Below are 12294 nucleotides of genomic sequence, written 5' to 3' on the forward strand. Positions count from 1 at the left end.
TACAATTGTTAAATTACGAGCCTTGTTGGTTAAACCACAGAAAAGAGTAAACAACCTTCCCACTTGCCATGATTGGCTGAGATAATGAGTGGGTTGGACATGCCGAGAAATGAGTTCGGATTGGTCTGCCATATAGAGGGCTTCTCTCTATTTGAGCTCGTCAGTCTGTGTTGGTAATCCTGTTGAACGCGTCTTTTTTTAAATGTATCATTTTCACGCTCTGACCTTAGTTATCTTTTGTTTTCTTTATTATTTTGGTTAGGTCTGGGTGTGACGAGGGCGGTATGTGTGTTTTGTCTTGTCTAGGGGGTTTGTATATCAATGATTTTTTGGTATTGTCTTGGTAAAGGTAGGTCTATGGTGGCCTGAAATGATTCCCAATCAGAGACAGCTGTTTATCGTTGTCTCTGATTGGGGATCCTATTTAGGTTGCCATTTCCATTTTGGTTTTGTGGGTTATTGTCTGTGTGTAGTTGTATGTCAGCACTAGTTGTTTATAGCGGCACGTTTGTTTTGTTAGTTTTTTAAAAGTTAAATAAAAGAAGAATGTATTCCAATCACGCTGCGCCTTGGTCTCCTCGATACGACAAACGTGACAATTGTGTAGTTTAGCTGCATGAGTGTTGCTCTCCACTTTCTGGAGGATCAAGTTTTGAAATCAGTGGAATTAGAGCTAATGAGATGGAGAAAACACCTGTCTCCGGATTACATCCTCAAACTAAGGGCAACCATGGTATGGACATTCCTGACAGGGAGACGTGTCCATCATGCAGTCTAGCGTTAGCCAGCTACATTTTCAGATATTACACATTTTTAGTTTTGACAAAGTGGTTTCATTTCAAGCTCAAGTGTGCTGTTATCTAAATCAAATCAAATGTTATTTGTCACATAGAGAAATGCTTGTGCTTCTAGTTCTGACCATGCAGTAATATCTAACAAGTAATCTAACCTAACAATTTCACAACAACTACCTTATACAAACAAGTCTAAAGGAATGAATAAGAAAATGTACATAAAAAATATATGAATGAGCGATAGCCAAACGGCATAGGGAAGTTGCAGTAGATGGTATAGAGTACAGTATATACATATGAGATGAGTAATGTAGGGTATGTAAACATTATATAAAGTGGCATTGTTTAAAGTGGCTAGTGATACATTTATTACATCAATTTTTCATTATTAAAGTGGCTAGAAATGAGTCAGTATGTTAGTTGGCTGGCTCCCTTACTTACGTCATTATTCATGTCCCAGAGCCGTTTGCTTTTCTAGTTAGAAGCTAATGTTAGCTAGCTGATATTGAACCTGGTTGGTTAGCTCCCAGCACTGTGGCATTGTTGGCACTGTGTTCATTGTTATTTAACTAGCTAACATTAGCTGGCTGGCTCGTTAGCTAACGTTATGTGACGCATGTACAACACCGGTTGAATATGCCCAGTGTCAGTAAATGTCTGCAAAAAAACATAATGAAATTGTTGCCAGCAGAGCTGGTTAGGCTGTTTTCATGTTATCAATAGGTAAACAAATTATCGGTCAGAGCGTCAAGTGTGCACTTCGAGAGTGAAACAAGATGGGCGGGGCTAAAGCTTAGTAAGAGAGTGTGAACGATACTGAATGGTTGTAGACCAAGAAGAGCTCTTCACTAGATACCAAAACATTCAAAGGCCATTTTTTCAAAAGTGAGTTTACAAGCTGATCAACTTTCAAAGCAGAATTACTTTCCCATTGTTCCTGAAATGCAGTGTATGATATACAATTTTGAGTCTCTAGTTTTATTCATTGTAAAAAACACAATTTTCAAATGTTGCTACATAAGACTGAATCCAGGTGGTGAGTCACATATATGAATGTTATCTGATGTTAGGAAGTTATTTATTTCATTCAACTTATTTCTAAGGCTACGTACGGTGCATTCATAAAGTATTCAGACCCTTTCCCTTTTTTTCACATTTTGTGATGTTGCAGCCTTATTCCAAAATAGATCAAATTCATTTTTTCCTCATCAATTTACATGGGATACCCCATTATGACAAAGTGAAAACAGGTTTTTAGAAATTGTTGCTCAAAATAAACAAAAACGGATTTAAATAAATTTGCAGACCCTTTGCTATGAGACTCGAAAATGAGCTCAGGTGCACCCTGTTTCAATTGATCATCCTTGAGTTGTTTCTACAACTTGATTGGAGTCCACCTGTGGTTAATTAAATTGATTGGACATGATTTGGAAAGGCACACACCTGTCTATATAAGGTCCCACAGTTGACAGTGCATGCCAGAGCAAAAACCAAGCCATTGGTGTCAGGATTTGGCCAGGGTTGTTCCGGGTTTTGGTCACTAGATGCCCCCATTGTGCTTTTTGACCTCATGTTTTTTCCCTTGTTCCCCATTATTATTTGCACCTGTGCCTCGTTTCCCCTGATTGTATTTAAACCCTTAGTTTCCCTCAGTTCTGTGCTCTGTGTTTGTATGTTAGCACCCAGCCCTAGTGTTCTGTGTATTCTTGTCGATTCCGGTGGATGCTCTTGTGGAATTCTGTTTTTGAGTATCTCTTGAGGCTTTTTTTGTGCTATTCCTACCACCTTTTGGATTTGCCATTTTTGTATTGAAGGACTTCTCCTTTTTACTTTATTAAATACACCGTCTTAAGTACTGCTGTGTCTGCCTCATCTTCTGGGTTCTGCTGACTATTCGTGGCTCAGTTGGTTAAGTGACTGTTTCTCACTCCGGAGACCCAGGTTCGTAACCGGGTCCTGACAATTGGGTCGAAGGAATTGTCTGTAGAGCTCAGAGACAGAATTGTGTCGAGGCATAGATCTGTGGAAGGGTTCCAAAAAATGTCTGCAGCATTGAAGGTCCCCAAGAACACAGTGGCCTCCATCATTCTTAAACAGAAGAAGTTTGGAACCACCAATACTCTTCCTAGAGCTGGCTGCCTGGCCGAACTGAGCAATCCGGTGAAGAAGGGCCTTGGTAAGGGAGTTGACCAAGAACTTGATGGTCACTCTGACAGAGCTCCAGAGTTCCTCTGTGGAGATGGGATAACCTTCCAGAAAGACAACCATCTCTGCAGCACTCCACCAATCAGGACTTTATAGAGAGTGACCAGGGGGAAGCCACTCCTCAGTACATGACAGCCCACTAGGAGTTTGCCAAAAGGCACCTACAGACTCTCAGACCATGAGAAACAATATTCTCTGGTTAGATGAAAACAAGATTTAACTCTTTGACCTGAATGCCAGGCATCACGTCTGGAGGAAACCTGGCACCATCCCTACGGAGAAGCATGGTTGTAACAGCATCATGCTGTGGGGATGTTTTTCAGCGGCAGGGACTCGGAGACTAGTCAGGATCGTGGCAAAGATGAACGGAGCAAAGTACAGAGAGATCCTTGATGAAAACCTGCTCCAAAGTGCTCAGGACATCAGACTGTGGCAAAGGTTCTACTTCCAACAGGACAAAAACCCTAAGCACACAGCCAAGACAACACAGGCGTGGCTTTGGGACTAGTCTCCGAACGTCCTTAAGTGGCCCAGCCAGAGGCAGGACTTGGACCCCGATCTAACATCTCCGGAGATACCTGAAAATAGCTGTGCAGGGAAGCTCCCCATCCAAACTGTCAGAGCTTGAGAGGATCTGCAGAGAGGAATGAGAGAAACTCCCAAAAGCTGTGCCAAGCTTGTTGCGTCATACCCAAGAAGACTTAAGGCTGTAATTGCTGTCAAAGGTGCTTCAACAAAGTACTGAGTAAAGGGTCTGACTCCTTATGTAAATGTGATATTTCTTTAAAGTTTCAAGTACATTTGCGAACATTTATAAAAAACAGTTTTTGCTTTGTCATTGTGGGGTATTTTGTGCAGATTTATAAGGAAGAAAAACAATCTAATCCATTTTAGAATAAGTAACGTAACAAAATGTGATAAAGTCAAGGCGTCTGAATACTTTCTGAATGCACTTTAACAGCACAAAGTAAATGGACCGTCCCGGGGCACTCAAATATGTTCTCAGTCAGAACTTCTGGGAACTTCTGGGACTGCTCTAGTCACCCTCCCAATGAGTCCCTTGCACCAGACGGCTTACTTCCGCACGTGAGACTGGAACTCCTCTGTCAGTTACAGATGGCGCTAAAGCCACCTGTGACTAGGGCAGAAGGAGAGGAAACAAATACACAAAGGATACCTGTATACCTGTATCCATAACACTCCCACCCTTAAAAGAGCAACCCTATAAGGATTTCGACCAAAGTATTTACAACAAATACCAACAAGTTCAACGAGCAAAGGCAACCTAACGAGACATTCAAAAATCATACATTTTTAAACACGAGACAAAGCATCTGCCAATACATTATCAGAATCCTTTTTGTGGCGGATCTCCAAATTATAATTTTGCACAATAAGTGCCCAACACAAGGCGCTGGTTCTGGTTGTACATACGGTGGAGAAACACTAAGGTGTTAAACATGTCAACATTCACAAGGCGGCAGGGGCAGACGGATTACCAGGACGTGTACTGCGAGCATGCATTGACCAACTGGCAAGTGTATTCACTGACATTTTCAAATCTGTAATACCAACACATTTTAACTTGTTATGGCTGCAATCCCCCTATCGGGATAAGTGTCATCAACAACTGCTGAATAGCATACTGCTACATTCAATAAATATTACTACAAATATTTATATTCATGAAATCACAAGTGCAATATAGGAAAACACAGTTTAGCCTTTTGTTAATCCACCTGTCGTGTCAGATTTTGAAATTATGCTTTACGGTGAAAGCAATCCAAATAGTTTCCATAATGTCCACAGAAACACGTCAAACTTTTTTTTATAATCAATCCTCAGGTTGTTTTTAAAATATATAATCGATAATATATCAACTGCAAATGTCTTTCACAGTAGGAGAGGGAAAAGCAATACCTATCCAAACTCTGTTGCGCAAGCAAAACTCATGTGACCACTTGACGCAATGTTATCGTTCTGGCTCATTTTTCAAAATAAAAGCCTGAATCTATGTCTGAAGACTGTTGACACCTTGAGGAAGCAATATCCCTTTAAGTCCAGCAAAGGGAGGCTATGGAACATGGAGTTTTCAAAATAGAAGCCACTTCCTGTTTTGATTTTCTTCAGAGTTTCGCCTGCAATATCAGTTCTGCTATAGTCACAGACAATATTTTGACAGCTTTGGAAACTTTATCGTGTTTTGTCTATCCACTATTAATAATAATATGCATATATAAGCAACTGAGACTGAGGAGCTGGCCATTTACAATGGGCACATTTTCATCCAAGCTACTCAATACTTCCCCTACAGGCATAAAAAGTTAAGCAGACCATCATGGTCCCTGTGCCCAAGAACACTAAGGTAACCTGCCTAAATGACTACCGACCCGTAGCACTCACGTCTGTAGCCATGAAGTGCTTTGAAAGGCTGGTCATGGCTCACATCAACACCTTCATCTCAGACACCCTAGACCCACTCCAATTTGCATACCAACCCAAAAGATCCACAGATGATGCAATCTCTATTGCACTCCACACTGCCCTTTCCCACCTGGACAAAAGGAACACCTATGTGAGAATGTTATTCATTGACTACAGCTCAGCGTTCAACACCATAGTGCCCTCAAAGCTCATCAGTCAAGCTAAGGACCCTGGAACTAAACACCTCCCTCTGCAACTTGATCCTGGACTTCCTGATGGGCTGCCCCCAGGTGGTAAGGGTAGGTAACAACACATCTGCCACGCTGATCCTCAACACAGCTCAGTCCCCTCCTGTCCTGCCAGGCACAACTCCAACACCATCATTAAATTTGCCGATGACACAACAGCGGTAGGCCTGATCACTGACAATGACAAGACAGCCTATAGGGAGGAGGTCAAAGACCTGACCGTGTGGTGGAAGGACAACAACCTCTCCCTCAACGTGATCAAGACAAAAGAGATGATTGTGGACTATAGGAAAAAGTGGACCGATCACGCCCCCATTCTCATCGACATTGCTGCAGTGGAGTAGGTTGAGAGCTTCAGGTTCCTTGGTGTCCACATCACCAACAAACTAACATGATCCAAGCACACCATGACAGTCGTGAAGAGGGCACGACAACACCTATTCCCCCTCAGAAGACTGAAAAGATTTGGCATGGGTCCTCAGGTCCTCAAAAGGTTATACAGCTGCACCATCGAGAGCATCCTCACTGGTTGCATCACTGCCTTGTATGGCAACTGCTCGGCCTACGACCGCAAGGCACTACAGAGGGTAGTGCGAACAGCCCAGTAAATCACTTCCTGCAATCCAGGACTAAAAAAAGCATAAAACCTGGTGTATCAAAAAGCATGATCAAATGAATTAGCCAGCTACTGTATTTTGAGAAACATTGAGAAATAATTTGTTCAATTTTGTGGGTCAAATTAACCAGTTATCTACCTGGAAGCTTGCTCGCTAGTTAGTTCCAGTGCCAGTTTCAAGTCTATCTAAATGAATGTCTTACTAACTCGAAAATATGAAGATATTTCAGAATGAAAGTTAACTGGCTAGCGCATCATGCTTTGTGACATTATATTAGCTCATTTAGATTGTATTTTCACTTATTGCATCTGCATGCCTGTTGAGTTCTCCTTGGTGCACTCCTTCGTTCGTGAGATGGCTGCTCATTCTAAGAGCCCGGCACCCTCCCAGGCAACCCGCCAAAGCCCCCACCATTTCTCCTTTACCCAAATCCAGATAGCCGATGTTCTGAAAGAGCTGCAAAATCTGGAACCCTACAAATCAGCCGGGCTAGATAATCTGGACACTCTCTTTCTAAAATGATCTGCCAAAATTGTTGCAACCCCTATTACTAGCCCGTCTGAGATTCCCAAAGGTTGGAAAGCTGTCACCCCCTCTTCAAAGGGGTTGACACTCTAGACCCGAACTGCTACAGACCTATATCTATCCTACCCTGTCTTTCTAAGGTCTTCGAAAGCCAAGTTAAAAAACAGATTACTGACCATTTCGAATCCCACCAATCCTTCTCCGCTATGCAATCTGGTTTCAGAGCTGGTCATAGGTGCACCTCAGCCACGCTCAAGGTTCTAAACAACATCATAACCGCCATCGATAAGAGACATTGCTGTGCAGCCGTATTCATCGACCTGGCCAAGGCTTTTGACTCTGTCAATCACAACATTCTTATTGGCAGACTCGACAGCCTTGGTTTCTCAAATGATTACCTCGCCTGGTTTACCAACTACTTCTCTGATAGAGTTCAGTGTGTCAAATCGGAGGGCATGTTGTCTGACAGTCTCTATGGGTGTGCCACAGGGTTCAATTCTCGGGCCGACTCTTTTTTCTGTATACATCAATGATGTTGCTCTTGCTGCTGGTGATTCTCTGATCCACCTCTATGCAGACGACACCATTCTCAATACTTCTGGCTCCTTTTTGGACACTGTGTTAACTAACCTCCAGACAAGCTTCAATGCCATACAACTCTCCTTCCGTGGCCTCCAACTGCTCTTCAACGCAAGTAAAACTAAATGCATGCTTTTCAATCGATCGCTGCCCGCATCTGCTCGCCCGTCCAGCATCACTACTCTGGACGGCTCTGACTTAGAATACGTGGACAACTACAAACACCTGGGTGTCTGGTTAGACTCTAAACTCTCCTTCCAGACTCACATTAAGCATCTCCAATCCAAAATTAAATCTAGAATCGGCTTCCTATATCGCAACAAAGCATCCTTCACTCATGCTGTCAAACATACCTTCGTAAAACTGTCGATCCTACCAATCCTCAACTTCGGTGATGTCATCTATAAAATAGCCTCCAACACTCTACTCAACAAACTGGATGTAGTCAATCACAGTGCCATCCGTTTTGTCACCAAAGCCCCATACACTACCCACCATTGCGACCTGAACGCTCTCGTTGGTTGGCCCTCGCTTCATACTCGCTTCATACTCGTCACCAAACCCACTGGCTACAGGTTATCTACAAGTCTCTGCTAGGTGAAGCCCCGCCTTATCTCTGCTCACTGGTCACCATAGCAGCACCCACTCGTAGCATGCACTCCAGCAGGTATATCTCACTGGTCACCCCCAAAGCCAATTCCTCCTTTGGTCGTCCTTCCTTCCAGTTCTCTGCTGCCCATGACTGGAACGAATTGCAAAAATCTCTGAAACTGGAGACTCACATCTCCCTCACTAGCTTTAAGCACCAGCTGTCAGAGCAGTTTACAGATCACTGCACCTGTACTTAGCCTATCTGTAAACAGCCCATCTATGTATCTACCTACCTACCTCATCCCCATACTGGTGTTTAATTATTTATTTTGCTCCTTGCACCCCAGTATCTCTACCTGCACATTCATCTTCTGCCGATCTGCCACTCCAGTGTTTAATTGAAATATTGTAATTACTTCGCCACCATGGCCTATTTATTTCCTTAACTTACCTTTGCACTCACTGTATATAGACTTTTTGTTTTCTTTTGTTCTACTGTATTATTGACTGTATGTTTTGTTTATTCCTTGTGTAACTCTGTGTTGTTGTATGTGTCGAATTGCTTTGCTTTATCTTGGCCAGGTCACAATTGTAAATGAGAACTTGTTCTCAACTAGCCTACCTGGTTATATAAAGGTGAAATAAATCAATTTAAAAAATAAAAAAATGGTATAATCTAATCTGTTCAAAACAGTGGCAGCATGTGCAGCAAAAATAGGTGTGTTTATGCTCTTGTTCAAATGCATAGAACGCTTTATAAATTATATCTTCTCAAAAAAACTGACTGGTAGTTCAAAAACTTGGCATCATATTTCCGTCATGCTGCATATTTCTGTCATGATGTTCTGGAAACCTTTAAATAATGTAGACCAGGCATTAAAGGAATTTCCTGTGCAACCTAGATTAAACATTGTATGAATGTCATCACAACTGAGCATATTTTGTGTTTTGGGAACCTAACTCTTGTCATGTTCCCATAATGTTACCACAACCTAAATAAATGTGTTAAACTTTTTTATGTTCTTTAAAAGTGATTTTCTTGGAATGTTCTTGTAACATCAGGTGAATGTTTTTGGCACTGTAAAATAAACATTGTATAATGTTACATTCACAGAACTGGGTATGTTCCCGGATTTCTGGGTTGCAATTTACATTTATTTATGTATTATTTAACCTTTATTTAACTCAATTAATTGAATTGCTTTAATAGACTTGAAATGATATATCCGTTATTTTCTCCCTATACAGGGGACCAGTACTACCAGTATGAGTTTAAGCACCAGCCGTCTCACGAAGAGTGTGTGCGCTTGACTAAGTCGTCCCCCTCTGTACTCTTCACGCGCTACACCAACCTGTACTGTGATGATACCTGGGAGAACCTTTTCACAATGCTTTTCCAAGGCCGTAAGACCCAGCTGTGTGTGTGTGTGTGTGTGTGTGTGTGTGTGTGTGTGTGTGTGTGTGTGTGTGTGTGTGTGTGTGTGTGTGTGTGTGTGTGTGTGTGTGTGTGTGTGTGTGTGTGTGTGTGTGTGTGTGTGTGTGTGTGTGTGTGTGTGTGTGTGTGTGTGTGTGTGTGCGTGCGTGCGTGCGTGCATGCTTGTCCGTGTGTGTTTGTCAAAGTGTCTTTAACTCTGCCTAATTTAAAGTAACTCTTACCGTCTCTTTTTGCAGTGCATGGCCACAAAAAGGGCCCACGGTTCATCAATAAAGACTGGGTGGGGATCAAGTCCCCCATAGACGCTGCCATGGTGGGCCGTCTTTACATCAGCCCTAAACCCACACCCTCCCCATCCCCCACCCCCAGGAGACGAGCCAATAGGTGGAGGAAGGACAGGAGGCGGGGTCAGAGAGGCAGGGCCAGACAGAGTCGCTCAGTGTACTTTGAGGATTTCTTTTTAGATGACCACGACTGGTAGGTATAATACTCTAGCCTAATGCAATGCAGGCCGTTGTGCCATCCCAGCACTGATGACTGGTACTGTACTAACTCGTATAACACAGCAGAAACTGTGTCCACCTGATCTGGTGTGTTAGACCTGGGCTGGAATAAAAGCCTGCCCAGTGCTCAGTGCTGTTGACCAAGTCTTTTGTAAGGCCAATTATCTTAATATCTCTATATGTGATGATTTGATGATGTTTGGTTGTCCACACATTAGTGAGGGGTAAAGAAATGGACCTTAAGGGAGATTTTAAGCTGACGACAGTGTGTGTGTGTGTGTGTGTGTGTGTGAGATAGGATGGCAGGAGGCCTCACATATGACTCTGACTACAGTGACTACACCCCCACACACACTACACACGACAAGACACTGCCTGTACAGAACGTCTACTTCTTCAAGAAAGGTAACAGTACACACACACACACACACACACACGCACACAGACAAACATAGGCATCCAACTCACACACACAAACGTACATACACACTCACACACCAGAACTGGGTTCAAATACATGTGTATGTGGCCCGAATCAACTACCTCTATTGGAAGTATTTGAAAGTATTTTCAAATAGTTTCCTATAAATATACTAAAATGTGAAAATATTTTGAAATACTTGTTTCAAATACTATTTTCAAATGCATGGGTTAAATGCATGTGAGGCAGAGTACAGCGTGAGTATTTTCAAATACATACCAATACCGTACATTCCAGTATTCAACTATTTGTTTTTCAAAATAAGAAATATGTGAATACTTCCTTTTAAATGGCTATAAAAGTAATTGAGATATTTGGACCCAGGTCTCTCTCTCACACACACACACACACACACACATACACCTTCTTGTTCTGATCATCAGTTTATTTGATTGTTTTCTGCCACCAGATAAATACTACAGGGTGGATCTCCAGACCAAACACATTGACTTTGCCAGCCCTCCCTACCCACGATCCATTGCCAAGTACTGGCTGGGCTGCAAACAGGAGTCTGGCCCGGACAGAGAAGAGATAGACAGACATTACGAGCCAATGGCAGAAAAGAGATGAAAAGCGATAGACAATACAAGCTGATGATGACTTTTATTAAAGTTACATAAGTTCAATATAGATGATCTAATCATAATGGTAGCGCACAAACATACTATAGTACACATTCTTGCATTGTTTGTATTGACTAAAGATAGTCAACCTGATACATCAGTCTACACCGTCTATTTAGGTTGACATGATTAAATAAAATATTCATGCTTTGTATCTTTGAGTTGCCTTGTGTCTTCGCTTTTTCTAATATATGGTTAATCAGTTTTTGGCACCCTATTTAAAAAAAAGAAAGAATGTTTTAACCTTTAACTAGATAAGTCAGTTAATGAATTAAGAGCAAATTCCTATTTACAACGATGGCCTACTCCGGCCAAACCTTAACCCAGACGACCCTGGGCCAATTGTGTGCTGCCCTATGGGACTCCGAATCACGGCCGGTTGTGAAAGAACCTGGTTTGATTCCAGGTTTGTGGAGTGATGCCTCTAGCACTGAGGTGCCTTAGACCGCTGCACCACTCAGGAGCCTATTCTCTATATAGTGAACTACTTTTGACCAGGGCCCAATGGGCTCTGCTCAAAAGTAATGCACTATGTAGGGAATAGGGTGTCATTTCAGACACACTATAAGAAATGACCTCAAGTAGAGAGATTGGGCTTGTTTATTTTTAGGTCCCTGGTCAAAGTATCAAAGTGGCAGCACAGAACCAGTTCAGCTCTGGCTACGTTCCAATTCTCTTCAATATCGTCCTTCCTTCTTTGCCTCCTATTTCCTCATCTCATAAATCATGTGAATGGGCTTGATTGGTGACAGCAGCATAGGGAGGGAACCTAATGTAGAGGTCATGTGAGAGATTGAAGATTTGCTTTATCTCAATTGTTTTCTGTTTGGCCCTCTGCATTGTAAAGACGTTTAAATAGGTGGTTGTGGGAAAGTGCACTAAGATGCCTATGATACCTGGAAAATACTCTGGTCTCCTTAAAGTGGAACAACGGCAAATTTAGGAAAATTGTCAAAGTACCTAAAGCTGTCTGACTCAGTGTGCATCTCTCTCACTCAGGGAGGGCGAGGTAGAGCTAGAGTGCCTTCAGAAAGTACTCATACTCCTTGACTTATTCCACATTTTGTTGTGTTACAGCCGGAATTCAAAATGGATTAAATACAGTTTAAGTACAAATTTACTTGACACCTTTAACCATGTCATAATATGTAATAACAGCAGACATAACTTGTCATAATTTGTCATAACACTGTCATGACCCACATATTTACACCTGTTGTGACATATATTGCATTATTTTATGCCTGGTTATGACAGGTACATGTCAAA

The 12294-nt window shown here is 42.2% G+C and overlaps 1 protein-coding gene across 1 annotated transcript in view; it reads left to right on the forward strand.

Annotated features, from left to right (window-relative positions):
• The window catches only part of vtnb (vitronectin b), a 28438-nt gene extending 17259 nt beyond the window's left edge, over window positions 1–11179 (forward strand). The window contains exons 6-9 of the mRNA XM_064938029.1: window positions 9232–9387; window positions 9655–9895; window positions 10220–10326; window positions 10812–11179. Coding sequence (XP_064794101.1) covers window positions 9232–9387; window positions 9655–9895; window positions 10220–10326; window positions 10812–10972 — 665 coding nt within the window. The 3' untranslated portion in view covers window positions 10973–11179. The remainder of the gene's footprint in view (window positions 1–9231; window positions 9388–9654; window positions 9896–10219; window positions 10327–10811) is intronic.
• Window positions 11180–12294: the final 1115 nt, after the last annotated feature.

Source organism: Oncorhynchus masou, chromosome 26 (assembly GCF_036934945.1).
Source record: "Oncorhynchus masou masou isolate Uvic2021 chromosome 26, UVic_Omas_1.1, whole genome shotgun sequence".
NCBI classification, from domain to species: domain Eukaryota; kingdom Metazoa; phylum Chordata; class Actinopteri; order Salmoniformes; family Salmonidae; genus Oncorhynchus; species Oncorhynchus masou.